This window comes from Oryzias latipes, chromosome 4 (genome assembly GCF_002234675.1).
Source record: "Oryzias latipes chromosome 4, ASM223467v1".
NCBI classification, from domain to species: domain Eukaryota; kingdom Metazoa; phylum Chordata; class Actinopteri; order Beloniformes; family Adrianichthyidae; genus Oryzias; species Oryzias latipes.
In genome coordinates, this window is record NC_019862.2 from 43558 (window position 1) to 62928 (window position 19371).

Sequence of the window (19371 nt, forward strand, 5' to 3'; positions counted from 1 at the left end):
ACCCCCACACCACAATACATAGGTGGGTTTGGGGAGGGGCGGCCGGTCTTCACCCGCCTGGCTTCGTCCTTTGCCCACGTCTCTGTGTCCGGCGCCCGGATCTGGTTCCCCATATGATCACATGATTCACTTCGGCAGCGTGCATGTATCTCCTCCCCAATGTGCACGTGCACACTGCTCCCTGTCTGCTTTACCTCTCCTGCTAACCCACAGTGTATTGATGGACAGATATCTTCCATTTATCTTAGTGTCAGAATTTCAGGTTTGGATATAATATTTGCCTTTCTGCAGATCTAGCATAAATATCACACAGCTTAAAATCATAACCTATTCAAATTTGCCACTAGGCACTTGTATCCCCTCACTTTCTCCCCCGCTCTCTTTTTTTATTTTTCTTCTAAACCAACCCCCACCTTTCCCCTCTCACTCCCCTTTAATTAAATTATTTATATATAGAGTACAAACCAAAGGTTTGGACACACCGCATTCAAAAAAGTCTTCTTTATTTTCATGACCATGAAAATTTTAGATTCACACGGAAGGCATCAAAACTATGAATTAACACGTTATACATAACAAAAAATAACAAAATGTCATCTTGTAGGTTCTTCATAGGAGCCACCTTTAGCTTTGATTACTGCTTTGTTCACTCTTGGTATTCTCTTGATGAGCTTCCAGAGGTAGTCACCTGAAATGGTCTTCTAACAGTCTTGAAGGAGTTCCCAGAATGCTTAGCACTTGTTGGCCCTTTTGCCTTCACTCTGCAGTCCAGCTCACCCCAAACCATCTCCATTGGGTTCAGGTCCGGTGACGGTGGAGGCCATGTCATCTGGTGCAGCCCCCCATCACTCTCCTTCCAGGTCAAATAGCCCTTCCACAGCCTGGAGGTGTGTTTGGGGTCATTGTCCTGCTGAAAAATAACTGATGGTCCAACTAAACGCAAACCGGATGGAATAAAATGCTGCTGCAGGATGCTGTGGTAGCCATGCTGGTTCAGTATGCCTTCAATTTGGAAGAAATCCCCAACAGTATCACCAGCAAAGCACCCCCTCACCATCACACCTCCTCCTCCATGCTTCACGGTGGGAACCAGGCATGTAGAGTCCATCCCTTTACCTTTTCTGCGTCGCACAAAGACACGTTGGTTGGAACCAAAAATCTCCAATTTGGACTCATCAGACCAAAGCCCAGATTTCCACTGGTCTGATGTCCATTCCTGGTGTTCTTTAGCCCAAACAAGTCTCTTCTGCTTGTTGCCTTTCTTTAGCAGTGGTTTCCTAGCAGATATTCTAGCATGAAGGCCTGATTGACACAGTCTCCTTTGAACAGTTGTTGTAGAGATGTGTCTGCTGCTAGAACTCTGTGTGCCATTGACCTGCTCTCTAATCTGAGCTGCTGTTAATCTGCCATTTCTGAGGCTGCTGACTCGGATGAACTCATCCTCCACAGCAGAGGTGACTCTTGGTCTTCCTTTCCTGGGGGGGTCCGCATGTGAGCCAGTTTCTTTGGAGCGCTTGATGGTTGTTGTGACTGCATTTGGGGACACTTGCAAAGTTTTCCAGATTTTTCAGACTGACTGGCCTTCATTTCTAAAAGTAATGATGTCCACTCGTTTTTTTGTACTTAGCTGCTTCTTTCATGCCATAATCCAAATTCTAACAGTCTATTCAGTAGGACTATCAGCTGTGTATCCACCTGACTTCTGCACAACACAACTGATGGTCCCAACCCCATTTATAAGGCAAGAAATCCCACTTATTAAACCTGACAGGGCACACCTGAGAAGTGAAGACCATTTCAGGTGACTTGAAGCTCATCCAGAGAAGGCCAAGAGTGTGCAAAGCAGTAATCAAAGCAAAAGGTGGTTACTTTGAAGAACCTACAATAAGACATATTTTCAGTTGTTTCTCACTTTTTTGTTTTGTACCGTAATTAGCGGATTATAAGCCGATGTGGCTAATTTATGCATTTTTTTAATGCATTTTTTTCTAACGACCGCTAGGGGCGCTCGAGCAGAGAGGGTAAGAGTGAGACAGGGGGAATACAGTAAATGTTTCGAGGAAGACGCAAGGTTAATGTAAATTCCTGCTTTGTGAATGAATAGCACAAACAGACCCTCATCATGGAAAATGCAAGAAGAAATGCAGATGACGCAGCTTTCAAGTTAAAAGCAATAGTTAAAAGCAGTGTGAAAAAATCCAGGAGGCGCGTGCGGCGCAGAGGCGCCTATGAGTTACTGCTGCTCTCAGTGACTTTTACTGGTATGTTTTTTAACCAGCCCTGTTAGTGCCTTTTCTACCATTCTGCTGACGGTGTGGGATTTTTGATAACCGTGGTGATGAAGCAGCAGCTTCCAGTGTTCCGGTGTCGCGGTTATAAATTATAAAACAAAACAAAAAGGGGTTTATACAAATTTACACCCTGGTGACCCAAAAATACATAACCGGTTTTAGTAACAGTAAAATCTGTCCAACACAAAAGGCTTTCAGATCTCATCTATTTGCTCAGTTGTTGGACAAAACAAGTTGGAAAAAAAACAAAAAAAACAAACTGCATCATATGCAGACCACTACCTGCCCCATGTTATGGAGACGATGTTCTCACGCATCCACCAGGCTCATATTTGATTAAAAACATAGTAATTTCATGAGAATTCCATACATTGATAATTTAAAAACATTTTACAATAGACCATATCTCTTCAAAGCAGACGGTTTACACCCTTACAATATTGGTTCTCGTCTTCTCAGCATGAAAACTGATCTCACCCTTGAACCAGGACACCCACAACCCTGATATATCATTCTCTGCCTCACAGCACCGTCTACCAGTCCGCATCACCAATAGACATCCAAAAATTTTTATTAATCTCCACCTGCCTCTCAGGTTGTTTCCTCAGAGCATAGCAGAGCCAAGCCATGCATTGTATGCATTGTGTATGGGTAATGGGGGCAAAGGGGGGGGGGGGGTAATTTCTTTCTCTTTTTTGTATTTTCTTGTCTGTTTTTAAAGACTGCATTTTTAGTTCAAAGCATTAAAAATCAGGATCATTACAGCATAAATATGATTATTTGAAGGGAATATTTTGATCTTTTTGAGACTGCAAAAATAATGAATTAAAGTAATTAGAAAACAATGCTTTCTTCCACTCCTTAAATGAGCAGCTTCATTAGAGCATCACGGCGCTCACCGCTCAAAGCGCTCAGTGGTCACTTGTCTCTTGAGGACGTCCTTCTCTGTCTGGAGCTGAGACAGTCTGCCACGGAGCTGGGACACCTCCCTGGCATGTCACAAATACAATAAATTCAAAAAGAAATCTTAAGTTAATTTGGTTCAGAGCTGATGGAAGGAGGATTTCTTACGTTTTGTTGTCAGCCATGGTGACCATGTCACGAAGGACTTTCAGCTCAGACTCCCTCTCACTGGCAGCCAGGTGAGACTGGAACTCTTTCTGCCGGGTGGTGGAGATCAAAGTTTCAAGGTTACGTACGGTCAGCCGCTCGCTGGCGAGTTGCTTCTTGAGTAGCTCCACCTCTGATCGCAAATCTGCCAGTTCTCCTGTTAACTACGACAAAGCAGCAACATGGCGAGATATGAAACTTCAGCTGAGGTGTTCAATGGAAACCAACCAACAAGACCTGGGCTAAAGATGTATACAAGAAGACCTACAACAACTCCAGTTCTCACCTTTTCCAGCTCCATGCTTTTGGCGGTGAGTTGCCTTGCTGTTAACTCTTTTCCTGAGTCCAGTTTGACGCAAAGCTCCCTGACAGAAGCCAGATCTGAAAGTGCAGAGACCTTCTCCTGCTGCTCTTTGTGGAGCTCCCCCTCCAGCTTGGACATCCCATGAGCCAGTGAGGACACTCTGGTCTCGTAGGCCTGAAGTACTTGGATGTGCTTGGAGAAAACGTACAGTGTAAAGACACTGGATCTAATCCAAATCTAGACCACATGGAGGAGAAAACTTCCATTCTGAGGTTACTTTGTGTCTCACCTGCTGGATCTCAGTCTCCTGTCGTCTGACTGTATCCCTCAGTTGTCTACGTTCTGCATCGGAGGAGAGAAGCTCCAGCCGGATGGAGTTGTTCAGGCCTGCAGCTTGCTGCAGTTTTTGGTCCCGCTCCTCTACCTCAGAATGGGCCATCCGGAACCGCTCCAACAAATCCCTGTTCTCCTGCTCCTGTGGGTCAAACCTGACAGTGAGCAGAGGAGGTCTACAGAGGACAGCATCAAAGCTGGAAATGTGGTGATGACAGGATTCTATTACTTTCGTAGCTATTAGCTTTTCTATTCTTGACACTTCCGAAATGTATGAGTGAACCCTCAGCTTCATCTCGTCCTTCTCATGCAAGGCCTCCTCCATCTCTGCATGTATGGCCTGGAAAACACACACAATTTTTAGGAATATAACAGAGACGACTGGAACTCTGTAGGGACAATAGTTTATTGTTTACCTGGTTCTCACGGGTCATGGTGGTCAGATCATCTTGAAGTCTTTTGTTCTCTCTGATTATGATCCCTTTGTCCCTTTTGAGAGCAGCCAGCTCCTCCTGACAGGCGTCCAGCTGCCGTCTTTGACTGCTTATCTCCCTCTCACGGCTTTTTAAGGCGCCCTGCAGCTGGCTGAAGGGGCCGGATTCACAACAGGATTAGTAAAAAGAATAAAGTACAGAAATGTTTTGTTTCATTGGTTTTATAAGAGCATGTTAGTCACTTCTGTAAAAACAAAGTACTCACGCTAGTGAGACATCCATGTTTTTGACTGTTTGCCTCACATCTTCAAGGGTTTTTTCCTATGGACATAATGCACACACTTCAAAAATAATTTCTAATGTACATGCACAGAAACCATGAATTTTCCTCTGGTCTTAGCTAGAGCACAAGCTTTAACCCTTGTGCTTTCTTAGATGACCCCCCCCTTACATTGACGTGTTCTCCCTACCATGACAAAGGTGGATAAAGGTGGAAAGATTTCATGTAATCCATGGACACCAGTGAAGATCACAAATCATTGAAGAAAAAAGGTTCAGAGTACTGTCTAGTGGGTCTAGATGACCCAACTCCCAATGTTAAAGTGCCTAGGATAGCACAAGGGTTATAGACCCACTTCAATCATTTTTCCATCATCTTTCTGATCTGTCAAATCGTTCCCAGTGTCTTTTAATTATGTGATGCTGGTTTTTAGCCAAAATGAAAAAACCTGTGTTGTTTTTAAGGATATAGTTTCTGAAGAGTGGCAGGACGTCACTAGAAATTCACAAAGATTAAATTAGGAAATACTCAAAAAAGCAGTTCTAGTCTTAATTTTCTTTATTTAGGTCCTCCATCATGAGAAAAATGCTTGAAATAAGTGCGTCTTCAAAAACCTATGTTGTCACGATTAGTTCTGTTGTGGCCCTCACCTTTTTGGATAATTCCTCCTGGAGCACAACCAATTTTTCCGTTTTCTGATCCACATCATCTTGCAGAGCATCCTTCTCTCTATCCAGAGCAGAGATGGCCTTTTGAAGACTGGCTACTTCCTCTCTGTGCTTTGAGCTCTGCTGACTAAACTCTCCTGTGAGTGAAAGACATTTAGCCAACAGACCAACAGCCACAGCAATAAAAGACAGCGTGGGGCTGGTCATAAGCAGCATGGGGAAATGTACCTAATCTCTCCTCAAATTCCTCAATCTGCTGATGAGCCTTCTGCAGCTCACTCGTCTTCACAGAGAACCTGTGTTGGTAGTCAGAGATTAACTGTTCCATCTGTTCCTTCAAAAGCCTAGAAATAGGAAAAGAAAAACTCTCATCAGCTAATGTCTAAACATTTCAATATATGTTTTAGTCTGGTGTAAGCCTCAAACTTTAGCTGGACTTAATTATGAGCTCTTTCAGCCTTAAATGCACCAACGGTACATTCTTCTGGGAAGAGCTCTGCAGGGATAGAGATGCTACAGACAGGGTCACACCTCAGAGCGTTGGCTTCATCCCTCAGCTGTGACAGGTCCTCTGCATTTTGGAGTAACTTTGGCTGATCATCTGCAGCCTTTCCTCTCTCCTTTAGCACACACAGCTGTGACTGCAGGTTCAGTCTTTCCTGCTCCAGCTACACCTCATCGGCATAGGAGTAAAGGAAACCCAGTCAGCTCAAGTCTGAGGAGTGAACAGTTGGACGCTGTTGTGAACCTGTTTCAGTTCTCCTCCTTTGTCTGTGGGACTCACATTCTGGACGGTGCACTCCAGATCCAGAATCCTCCGCTCTTCTCCTTGCTTGTCTGTGAGAGCTGAATTCTGGGTAAGCATACATGAGCAATAATTACTATGGTACATGCTTCACATTAACAAGAGGACATTGATTTATTGCTTGAAGGAGGGAGGCTCATCATCTGATGGTTGACTAATAATATAATATTATATTAATATTCACGGTTTCAATAAAGCAGCAGCATCTGGCACTGAACGGCCACACAAAGCATCTGCTCTTCCCAGAAAGCCATAAAATCCGTCCTGCTAAAAATCCTATTTATAATTAAATTATAGTCAATGACAAAAGTGTTTCCAGTTCCAGGAGAGCTGGGATTATACAAGAAAGTAATTAAGTGAACTCTCTATGACAAACTTGCCAATTAATAGAGTCAATAGGTCATGTACATGTATGTATGAGGACAAATATGTCTATTTAAAATTAAGAGTAATTATAATGGTATCATTTACATGTGTATGTGGATGCATATACAGTCAGGACCATAAATCTTTGGACAGAGACACATTTTTGCTAATTTGGTTTCTGTACATTACCACAGTGAATTTTAAAATAAAACAACTCAGATGCCATTGAAGTGCAGACTTTCAGCTTTTATTCCATGGGTTGAACAAAAAGATTGCATAAAAATGTGAAAAACTAAAGCATTTTTAAACACAATCCCTTCATTTCATGGGCTCGTAAGTAATTGGACAATTGACTTCTATGCTATTGCATGGGCAGGTGTGGGCAATTCCCTTGTTATGTCATTATGAGTGAAGCAGATGAAAGGCCTGGAGTTGATTAGAGGACTCGTGCTGCATTTGGAAGATTTTGCTGTGAACAGACAACATGCGGTCAAAGAAGCTCTCCATGCAGTTGAAAGGAGCCATCATTAAGCTGAGAAAACAGAAAAAAACATGCCAGAAACTGCCACAGTATTAGGAGTGGCAACATCAACAGTGTGGTACATCCTGAGAGAGAAAGAAAGCACTGGTGAACTCAGCAACGCAAAAAGACCTGGACGTCCATGGAAGACAACAGTGGTGGATGATGGCAGAATCATTTCCATGGTGAAGAGGAACCCGTTCACAACAGCCAACCAAGTGAACAAAACTCTCCAGGAGGTAGGCGGATCAATATCCATGTCTACCATCAAAAGAAGACCTCATGAAAGTAGATCCAGAGGGTACACTGCAAGATGCAAGCCACTCATAAGCCTCTAGAATAGGAAAGCTAGATTGGACTTTGCTGAAGAGCACCTAAAAAAGCCAGCAAAGTTCTGGAAAACATTCTTTGGACAGATGAAACCAAAATCAACCTCTACAAGAATGATGGCTAGAGAATAGTATGGAGAAGGCGTGGAGAAGCTCCTGATCCAAAGCACACTACATCATCAGTAAAACACGGTGGAGGCAGTGTGATGGTCTGGGCCTGCATGGCTGCTAGTGGCTAATATTTTTAAAGAGTAAACAAAGATCCATATACAGTGATCCCTCGCTATAACGCGGTTTACTTTTCACGGTTTCGCTACTTCACGGATTTGCATCGTGCATTGTGTTCTGCATTCTCATTGGCTAAAAAGTCACTCTGCTTCTTTTCTACCTGTGCGTCAATGGCGTTGCAGTTTAATATGTACACGTACGTAAAACAGCTTGCCAAGTTTACATTACGTACGTGCATAGAAAAAAGAGCGACAACAACTGCCTATCACTATGTTCTTCTCCTGAACAAACACAGCTGCACCGCGGGCTTAAAAAGAAGAAAACACTGCAGAGCGGAGTCAGGATGCAGCGGCTCAGTCTGAAGAGCAGTGAAATACACCTGAGTCACTATTTGTCCGACTGTACTTTGTATTCTTTTTCATAATCATTTTAAATTTTCTCCCGTTTAATCCAATTACTCGGGTCGCGGTGGGCGGGGCTAAGCCTTCTGTTCACATCGATGATTAAAATAATTATTTGACAGTAAGGGAAAAAGTTATTTGTTGAAAAAAAAAAACGTTTCTAAAGTACTTTTATTTGAGAAACAAATGCTTGAGCCTGTGAAATGTTTTTTTTCTTTCTTTTCAATTTAAAATAGAATATTTAATTGTTTCAGGGTGTTGAAACATCAACACCCTGAAACAAAAAAAAAATGAATTTCAACTGAAGTTGCAAAATCGCTTTGAAGCCTTGCAAGAAGAGGAAAGTTTGGAGGAAATGGCACTTAACATCACAAAGACCGTTAAGGACTGTGCTATGGAAACACCAGGAAAAGAGGAAAGACGGCGAGAGGAGAAGCTCAAGCAGGAAACTGAAGAACTGCTGAAAGAAAGGAGAGCAATGGCTAAAGAAAGATCTGAACGACCAAGAGAGTACAACAAATTGTGTCAAACCATCAGGAAAAGACTGAGAGAAGATCTTAGAGAGCACAACACCAGGCGAGTGAAAGAGGCAATTGAGAGTGGGAAAGGATTGAAGAGAGCAAAAGAAAAAGAAGGCTACAAGGTTCTTATATCAGCTTTGACAGAGCAAGATGGAACCGTCATCACCAACAGAGAGAGAATTCTTGAGAGGTGCGCAGAATTCTATGAAACGCTATACAAAGATGCAGCCCAGAACATCAGAAAAGAAGAAGCAGAGGATGTACCATCAATCCTTGATAGTGAAATTGAGCATGCCATAAAAGGTATGAAGAATAACAAAGCACCTGGAGAAGATCAGATTGTGATAATGAAAATGCTCAAAGCCGGAGGTGAAGCTGTGAGATCGAAGCTGACAACACTCTTCAATAAAGTGATAACTGAAGAAAAGGTACCCAACGAGTGGAAAAATGCCATTATAACACTCATATTTAACAAGGCAGACAAGAAAGACCTTGCTAATTAAAGACCAATCAGCTTACTCTCCCAAGTCCACAAATTCTTCATGAAGATCTTGAAGAATAGGATGAATAACAATCTGAGTGACCACCAGCCGCCAGAACAAGCTGCCTACAGAAGAGGTCATTCAACTATCGACCATCTGTAGTCAGTCGTGCAAATACTCGAGAAAACCAATGAGTATAAAATACCCATTTATATGGCGTTTGTAGACTATGAAAAAGCCTTTGACTCTATCCTGCACAAGGCTGTTTTTGAGGCGCTAAAACAACACAGCGTAGTGGAGAAGTACATCAACATCCTGAAAGAGACATATGATGGAGGCACTACTCAGGTTCGGAACGAATCACTTAGCCGAAAGATTAAGATCATGAAGGGAGTGCGGCAAGGAGACACCTTGTCACCAGTGATGTTCACAGCAGCGTTGGAAGAAATATTCAGTAGAATGGAAGCTGAAGCGGAAATTAACATCAATGGAGAGAGGATGAACAACCTGAGATTTGCAGATGATATAATCTTATTTGCAGAAAAGGAAGAGGATCTCAGCAAGCTGCTCAACGATCTGAACAAGGAAGGGAGAAAAGATGGCATGAAAATGAACAAAAAGAAAACCAAAATCATGTGCAATGAAATAGCAAGGAAAAGGAGAAGGAAAGGAATAATTGTGGATGGAGAACAACTGGAGGTGGATGAGTATAAGTATTTGGGAAGACTGCTAACACCAGGAAATGAGATGGCGAAAGAAATAGACGAGAGAGTAACATCCGCTTGGAAGAGATTCGGACAGTACAGCACGTTTCTGAGATATCAAAAAATGCCAGGGCTCCAGACTGCGAGCAATTGGTCGCATTTTGCGACCAAAATTTGAGAGTGTGCGACTGAATTTTACATCCAGTCGCACATGCGCGACCATTAAATTTGCCTCCCCCACCCTTCGTATTTTTTATACATTAAACGTGGAAGGGGCACGTCAATGATCAATGAAATAATCAATGAGACGCGAGCGTACACGCACGCAGGCAGACAAACACACTCGCGCACATACTCATGAAACGCGAACACGTACACTCTCGCGTGATACCTGTCTGTGAGGCGGCCACTGCGTGTGAGAAGAATAGGGAAAGCCACTGTGAGTGGCTAAAATGCGTGGAGGGGCCTAGAGATAATCGAGTGCGCGTAAACATCTGTGGGAAGGAAACTGAGACAAATATCACAACCTGATATGTGCGTCTGAACTATGGGTAAGCGAACTATTGATTCGTTCTTCCGACCTGCGGCTAGTGTATCAGTGCCAGAGTGTACAGCAGGGGTCTCAAACTCGCGGCCCGCAGGCTATTTGCGGCCCCCAAGATGATATTTTGAAGGTTTAATGTTTAATATGAAGGTTTAATGTTACTGCAGACCGCCAGTTTGTATGAATGACACTTTTTCATTGTTGTGCGCGGAGCTGACCAACCAATCACAGTGGGGTAAATGACTCTTGGGGGCGTGACAATGACAGGGTTTGAAAGCAGGACACCTGACAGCCCCCTCCCTCCCCGGACCACATTAAGGAGTTCCTTACTTTCCTTTAGAACGTATCTATTCGCTCGTAATTTTCTAAATACATGCAGTCCGTGCTGAACTTTTCTCTGGGTCACACAGAACTGGTTTAGGTTTTGGTTACGGTTACGGCGGCGCATCAAACGGTTATGCACGGCCGTTACGGCAGCACACCGCTCCCGCGGGAGTCGGGTCAGCTGAGGAGAATAAATGTCCCACACCTACATGCGTGACAGCTAACGGGGCTTGAACTTTAAACACGCTCGAGCAAAAACAACATTAGTTTTAGACACACTGAAAATACGTGGGGAAAATGCAACGATAGACGTGTTTGAGATGAACCGGCGGCTCGCCTGGATCGTTGGGGAGACCGGGGGGGGGGGGCTGTGAGATGAAGGCGAATCTGCAGCAAGACTGAAGGAGGACAGGAAATTGGAGTTGTCCTTAACATTCAATTTAGTTTCAATATTCTTCTCCCCCTTAGTATGATCTGTGTTATTACATATTTTATGATTATTTTAATGTTTTGTGATGTATGTAGCCTTTTTTAATGAATTGGTATTTTAAATTATTTTAATTAATCACTCCACTACAAAAACCATCAGGACACATGTCCCATAATGCATTGTTTTGTAGTCTGTAGGGCAGCTTTCAGTCAGTTCAGTTTCCAGCTGTGTCCGGGTAGGTTTGCCCCTTGCTCCCACCCCTTTGTCGCGATATTTTTGTGATGATTGACAGTTGATGTTGGAGCAAAAACAAAAATATATGTCACACACCAGGTGATCTGCGCAGCGTTGAGTTCACCTGGGTGATCTGAAACACGCTTATTGTGCATCTTGGCTGCACCTATTTGGTGTCACAAAGATAAATTTCCATCCGTTTTCTTTACTTATCTGTACTGTCATGACAGCGATGGTGCTGTCATTTTACCTTCTTGTTGCATCTTCAAAAGTGCAGAATAAAATGTGACACTGAATTAGAAACAGCACATTGTAATTTCTGCATCTATTATTAAAGTATTTATTAGTAATACAGTGGAAATTAGTAGATTTGATTAGAATGTTGATTTACGGTATGCGCCCCTAAATTTTCTGGTTGCGCCCCTAAAATTTTCAGTTAGGGGCCACTGTGCTCCTAGTGAAAAAAGTTAGTCTGGAGCCCTGAATGCCCATGTGTCTCAAGAGGAAGATCATGAACACTGTCATAGTGCCATCAATGACGTGTGGAGCTGAGACATGTTCACTTCCCAACCGCCAAAGAGAGAAACTGGCAACACCCAGAGGAGCATGGAACGATCAATGCTGGGTGTTACGAGGAGAGATAAGGTCAGGAACAAAAACTTAAGATCAAGAACAGGGGTGAAGGATGTCATCGAGAAAGTGATTGAAGCCAAAGGCAAGTGGGCAGGACATGTAGCCCGAATGAAAAACCACGAATGGGCTAAGAAAACAACAGAATGGACTCCGTGGGACAGGAAGAGAGGAAGGGGACAACCGAAGAAAAGATGGAGAGATGACATTGAGCAGAAGGCACGCAGCACGTGGACCCAGAGTGCCCAAAACCGTGATGAGTGGAGTAAGATGTGGAGGCCATCCGCCAGCAGTGGCATGACAGGCTGATGATGATGATGATTTAATTGTATATTAAATGTAAGAAAAAATAAAGGTTTTTACTTCACGGATTTTGCCTATCACGGGTTCTTTTGGAAAGTAATCCCCGCGAAAAACAAGGGTTTACTGTATATACATCTACATACACATGTAAATCCTTTCTTTGTATGTATTAAGGGTCTAACCATCAATCAATGAATCAGTTAATATTCCTACGATCCAACCAGATCAATCGGAGGCAAGCCAGTAATCAAATCGACCTATACTATTATAAAATCATTTCAAAATTAAAAAAATCGATCACAATTGATTCTGAAAAATACCATTTGGATTTAGACATGATAGGTTTATTTTACTATAAAATAAAAATGACCAAGTGCATCACAACACACGTGATGCAGCAAAAACGGATCAGTCCATCATTCCAGTCCAATGTGTGGAAAGACTTTAAAGAATGTTCCCTTGGGATTCTTTGGATGTGGAAAAACAACAGTGGGCTGAACTTTAGGAAAATAAAATGTAAATAGATTTGACATTCATTCTTGTTTACTTGTTTGTTTGGACACATATTTATTTAAAACTTTATTATCTTGAAGAAATCCAAAGAGTGTGAGTCACCCGGGTTGAAGTTTTGCCTACTAAAGATTTCCCGGATCCATTTTAGGTCAGACAATCGGATTGTTCAAAATGAACGAATATTGACAATGAATCGGATCAGCGACCACAAATTATGATATGAATTCAATCGTTAAAATGAATTGTTATTCCGCTACTATGTGTAAACAGTATATTCAGTCACTTGCCACTTTATTAGGCACACCTGTCCAACTGCTCTTTAACAGAAATTTCTAATAGGCCAATCACACGGCAAAAATTTAATGCATTTAGGCATGTTGACATACAGTGATGTGATTTAGTTGGTTTGCCCACTAATAAATACATGATCCATCTATACTTTTAATGGTAGATGTATTCAACCATGGAGAGACAGAATATTAAAACAAAAATTCAGAAAATAACTTTAAAGAATTTTTTTTAATTATTTTTTATTTCATTAAGGGAAACAAGTATTTAATTCCCTAGAAAGCATTAGGAGTTCTGGCTCTCACAGAACAGATAGACACTCCCAATCAACTTGTTACCTGAATTGAAGACACCTGTTTTAACTAATCACCTGTAAGAAAGACATCTGTTCACAAACTCAGATTCCAAACCCTCCAACAAGGGTAAGACCAAAGAACTTTCTCAGGATGTTAGAGACAGGATTGTTGACCTGCGCAAATCTGGAATGGGCTACAAAAACATTAGCAAGATGCTGATTATTAAAGTAACAACATTAGTGCAATTGGGAGAAAATGTAAGAACTATAACATGACGATCAATAGACCTCGGTCTGGTGCTCCACAGAAGATTTCACCGCGTGTGGGGGCAATGATCATGAGAACAGCGAGAAATCAGCTGGGACCACAGTCACCACAAAAACAATTGGCAACACTTTGTGCCTCAATTGATTAAAATCTTGCAGTGCCCAAAAGGCACCCCTGCTTAAGAAGGCACATGTGGAGGCTCACCTAATATATGCCAATGATTACTCCAAAGATGCACAAAGTGATTAGGAGAAGGTTCTGTGGTCAGACGAGACCAAAATCGAACTCTACTCGTCATGTCTACTCGTCATGTCTGGAGGAAGAAAAATACTGCTTATGATCCCAGGAACATTGTGCCCACCGTTATAAACATGGAGATGGAAACATCATGTATTGGGGGGGTTCCTCTGCCAAGGGCACAGGCCAACTACAACGCATCAGTGTAAAAATGGATGGAGCCATGTACCTTGCAGTCCTGAGAGACAACATTCTCCCCTCTGCTAGGAAGCTGAAAATGGGTCGTGGGTGGGTCTTCAAACATGATAATGACCCAAAGAATACAGCAAAGTCAACAAAGGAGTGGCTCCAGAGGAACCATATTGTGTGGCTGGGTGTGGCTGGGTGGTTGGTAAGGTGACAAGCTACCATGCAGGAATCCAGGGTTCGATTCCCGGAGGGGAATAAGCAATGGTACTGGGGGGTAATTACCATATCAATGGCGAGCAGTTAACATCACCCAGTGGGGGTCCTTAGGCAAGGCCCTTAACACTACTGCCTCCCGAGCGCGGTTCAGCTGCAGCTCACCGCTCCCCCAGGGGATGGGTCAAATGCGGAGAAGAATTTCCCCATTGAGGGATGAATACAGTATAAATTTAAATTTATTTTTTATTTATTTATTTATATTAAGGTCATGGAGTGGCCCAGCCAGTCTCCGAACCTCAATCCAATTAAAAAATTAGCTGAAGGTCCGAGTCCACCAACCTTAATGATTTAGAGAGGATCTGTAAAGAAGAGTGGGCCAAAATTCCCCCCGATATGTGTGCTAACCTTGTGGTTAACTACAACAAACATTTGACGGCTGTGCTTGCAAAGAAAGGCTTTGCCACCAACTATTAACCCTTGTGCTATCGTAGGCACTTTAACATTGGGAGTTGGGTCATCTAGACCCACTAGACAGTGCTCTGAACCTTTTTTCTTCAATGATTTGTGATCTTCACTGGTGTCCATGGATTACATGAAATCCTCTTCACCTTTATTCATCTTTGTCATGGTAGGGAGAACACATCAGTGGTCATCTTGGCCCCATAGGATAGCACAAGGGTTACGTGCTTTTGAATAGAAGGATCAAATACTTATTTCCCTGAGTGAAATACAAATAAATTAATACAAATTCTTTAAAGTTTATTTTCTGGATTTTTGTTTTGATATTTTGTCTCTCCATGTTAGAATACATCTACCATTAAAAGTATAAAATTATCATGTCTTAATTAGTGGGCAAACCATCTACAGTGGTGGACAAAATAGTTGTTACCCCTCAGTTAAAGAAAGAAAGTCCACAATGCTCACTGAAATGACTTGAAGCTTTCAAAAGTAACAATAAATTAAAATGTATTGAAAATCAAAATCAAAATCATCTTTACTTTTGAGTTGCTGATTTACCGAATTATTTAAAAAAAAACTAATGAAATAGGGCTGGACAAAAATGATGGTATCCATAACTTAATATTTTGTTGCACAACCTTTTGAGGCAATCACTGCAATTCAACGGTTTCTGTATTTGTCAATGAGCCTTCTGCACCTGTCCACAGGTATTTTGGCCCACTCCTCATGAGCAAACTGTTCTAGTTGTCTCAGGTTTGATGGCTGTCTTCTCCAAATGGCATGTTTCAGCTCCTTCCACTGATGTTCAATGGGATTCAGATCTGGGCTCATAGAAGGCCACTTCAGAATAGTCCAACGCTTTTCTCTGAGCCATTCTTGGGGGTTTTTGGCTGTGTGTTTTGGATGGTTGTCCTGTTGGAAGACCCATGACCTGCGACTGAGACCAAGCTTTCTGACACTAGGCAGCACATTTCTACCCAGAATGCCTTGATAATCTGGAGATTTCATTTGACCTTCACAACTTCAAGACACCCTGTCCCAGATGCAGCAGAGCAGCCCCAAAACAGTACTGAGCCTCCTCCATGTTTCACAGTAGGGACAGTGTTCATTTGGTTGGATGCTTCATTTTTGAGTCTACCAACATAGAGCTGATGTGCCTTACCAAAAAGCTCCAGTTTTGTCTCATCTGTCCAAAGGACATTTTCCCAGAAGCTTTGTGGCTTGTCAACATGCATTTTTGCAAATTCCAGTCTGGCTTTTTTATGATTTCCTTTCAACAGTGGTGTCCTCCTTGGTCGTCTCCCATGAAGTCCACTCTGGCTCAAACAACCACGAATGGTGCGATCTGACACTGATGTACCTTGATGTAGGAGTTCACCTTTACTGTCTTTGGAGGTTGTTCTGGGCTCTTTGGATACAGTTCCAACTATCCGTCTCCTCAATTTTTCATCAATTATCCTCTTCCGGCCACGTCCAGGGAGGTTGGCTACTGTCCTGTGTGTCTTAAACTTCTGAATAATATGTGCCACTGTTGTCACAGGAACTTCAAGCTGCTTAGAGATGGTTTTATAGCATTTACCTTTACCATGTTTGTCTATAATTTTGTTTCTAATGTCCTGGGATAATCTCTCCTTCGCTTTCTGTTGTCCATGTTCAGTGTGGTACACAATAGAGCCCTGCGCGGGACTATTTTCTTCGTCCTGCTCCCGCCGGCCGAATTTCTGACCAATCCCGCCCGCTCCCGCAACGTATGCGTTACACTCCCGCCCGCACCGGCAAAACTCTGAGAATTTATTCCCGCACAGTAATAGAGATGAATTGATTTTGTATCGTCTCCCGTCCAACAGAAAAAAAAACACGTATTTGTATTGATATTATTAAAGAGCTTTATGTCCCTCCTCCAGCCTCATCTTTTCATGCATTCTTATTTTGTGTAATGTGCAACTTAATTATTAAATATATTTCACTAATCCTGTTGTTCACTGAAGGTCACACGTTCCCAGAGGTTTTTGCCATAGGGAAAGTGGGTGCTCAGGGAGGTTCTGATAGTGATGTTAGCTTTTCTGGTTCTGATGGTTTTGGAGGAGGTTTTACCTTTGGTTTGGATTTACGGAGAGTTTGGTCATCTCACAGCTTTGCTATGATAGGTGAAAGAGAAGAAAATTCTTCTTCATGTTTGCTCTTTACACCTTTTTTAATTTCTCTCCATTCAACAGCAGCTCACCGATGCTTAGACTTTTGAGTTGTGACATCTCCGAGAGATGGGATTCTGCTTCTTGCAGTAAAATGTGACGGTCTTTAAAAATGATCCTACCGTGTGTGCGTGTGTCCGCGCGCAGACAGACGGCCTGAAGCGCGCTGAACCAGCTGGTAAAGATTCAGGTCAAAGTCCTTTGAATGTATGGAGGAAAAAAATATTGTAATGGTTCAACAGAGCTGAAAATCTTTGAAGCAATTTTTTCCTGATGGAAAAAAACTTTTTTTAGCTTCAGCCTTTTCCAGTTTTTGCTGTTTTGCGCCTCAGTGGGGCATCAGCACGCAGATCTGAACACCATGCGTGTCTCACGATGAACCTCGATTGTGGTTCTTTTCTGCTTCATCTATTGACATCATGTCCCTACCAGGTAACCTGCTCCTTCCTTGTCCCGTGCAGTGTTGCCAGATAGAGTCACAGCTCTTTCATCCTTGTGCTTCGCTTGCGCTAGAGCGCCCCGACTATATTGTCAACCTACGATGACCGTATTTTGCGCTCTCTGTGTACAACAGACTGAGGAGCTCAAGGAAAACAACTCTCAGCTGCAGAGGACATGAACAGGTGTACAAGTAGAGGAAAAGCAGGTGGAGAGGCGGGGGAGGGGCTTAGGCTTCAAACTCTGTCAGAGAGATGGAAACACGGGCGTCAGATTCAGACGCAGCTTTCACTGCGGGAGTTGAAGCAGAGACTTTCTCTGGCATGATTTTATGAACTCAAACATGGAAACATGATTACCATGCAGAACTCTTCAACATAACAAACCTGATCTCTCCACATTCTCCGGGTCTACCATGCATTGATATACACAGACGCCACTCCATTTAGCGATCAGACCATAACTTTAGCTGGTAGCTCCTCCCACACGCGACCGCGGTATCAGGCTTTAAAAAACACAATTTCTAAGAAGCGGGGCGTTGCACACCCCCAACAACAGGTTAGATGACAGAGGCCATTAGGCGTCTCTACCTGGTGCGTTCACGGAGCTTCAGTACATAAAACAGCAGCACAGTCTAACGTAGTCCGCTATTATATGTTCATGATAAAACTGCTCAATCTGGCAACACTGGTCCCGTGGGGTGTTTTTTTTGCCGCCCGCTCCCACCCGCAGCACAATTCAAACCGCCCGCTGCTGTGAGACTTGCGTTGGGTCCCGCAGGACCCGGAGGGACCCAATCCCTAGGACACACCTTTTCACCAAACAGCGACGTGACTATTTGTCTCCCTTTAAATAGACAGACTGACTGATTATGGGTTTGAAAACAGCTGTTATGCGAGTTAAAGGACAAACCTGGGTTCATCAATAAATCTAAACATATATTAGGATATCCAAAAACAGTTCTTAGAAAATGAAGGAGGCTACAAACTGAGGGGATGTAGGCACTTCAAGATCAAATTGATAAGAACCATGAAGAAAAGTTTCTGTGTGTCGGTGTGTGGCACTAAACTTTGGAACGGGTTAAGTAATGAGCTCAAACAATGTTCAAATATCCAAATATTCAAGAAAATGTATAACAGGGGTGTCAAACTCATTTTCACAGAGGGCCATATCCGCATAGTGGCTGTCCTCAAAGGGCCGGATATAACTTTTACATGTAACTGACTGTAATGAAAAATAAATGTAACTTCTTCTTCATGTTGAATTACTGATTATTTATTTATTATAACTTTTTAAAGTGACAATTACAGTTGCATAGAAAACAAATGTTTGCTTGTTACTCTAGCATGAATCCTTTTAAATTTGATTCTGTCAGTTTAGGTTACATGGACAGTGTTTAAGTCCTAATGTATAGTTGCCCAATCTGATAGTTTAAGTTAAATTCCCCCTAGATATGAATAAATACACACCAATTTTTATTTTTCATTTTAAGAAAGTAAAAACTTTTATGCTCTTGCGGGCCACATAAAATGACATGGAGGGCCACATTTGGCCCCCGGGCCTTGAGTTTGACACATGTGATGTATAAAGAAACTCTGATTTCATGATATAAAGATAAGAGGAGTTAAGGATCAACAGGTGTTTGAATAATTCCAAATACATGTGTGAACTTGATTGTGGTGAAATACTCAAAAATATTTAAATTACAACCACTGAATATTACATTGTAATGTGCAATAATGATTACTGAAATTTTTAAATTACAATCAATAAGCTATTGATTTTGTTTACTTGATCTGCAATATGTAGCAATAATTTATGGTTTAATGTGATCATGTGTTCTAATGATAATCAATTATTATTACATATCGGTACCGTTAATTTTTACTGAAATCATGAATGAATGTTTTCTGAAGATCATCAATCATTTCTAGGCACTGGATTCCGTTACTTGAAGAGAATCTATCTGATCAGAACCGGATTTAAAACACTGTAAAACTATCAAATGAATGAACTCAGTAGGGGGGGGATTATA

At 42.2% G+C, this 19371-nt stretch overlaps 1 protein-coding gene across 5 annotated transcripts in view; it reads right to left on the reverse strand.

Moving 5' to 3' along the window:
• The window catches only part of cep135 (centrosomal protein 135), a 33064-nt gene that overhangs the window by 3293 nt on the left and 10400 nt on the right, over nt 1-19371 (reverse strand). For 4 of the 5 annotated variants that reach the window (XM_023953874.1, XM_011473118.3, XM_011473125.3 and 1 more), the window contains 11 exons: nt 6205-6273; nt 5952-6088; nt 5649-5764; nt 5403-5557; nt 4738-4793; nt 4455-4623; nt 4268-4378; nt 3995-4180; nt 3688-3897; nt 3363-3565; nt 3191-3280 (listed from right to left, as the gene is read on the reverse strand). In XM_023953874.1, coding sequence (XP_023809642.1) covers nt 3191-3280; nt 3363-3565; nt 3688-3897; nt 3995-4180; nt 4268-4378; nt 4455-4623; nt 4738-4793; nt 5403-5557; nt 5649-5764; nt 5952-6088; nt 6205-6273 — 1502 coding nt within the window. The remainder of the gene's footprint in view (nt 1-3190; nt 3281-3362; nt 3566-3687; nt 3898-3994; nt 4181-4267; nt 4379-4454; nt 4624-4737; nt 4794-5402; nt 5558-5648; nt 5765-5951; nt 6089-6204; nt 6274-19371) is intronic. The other variant, XM_020702876.2, reaches the window with a different exon arrangement.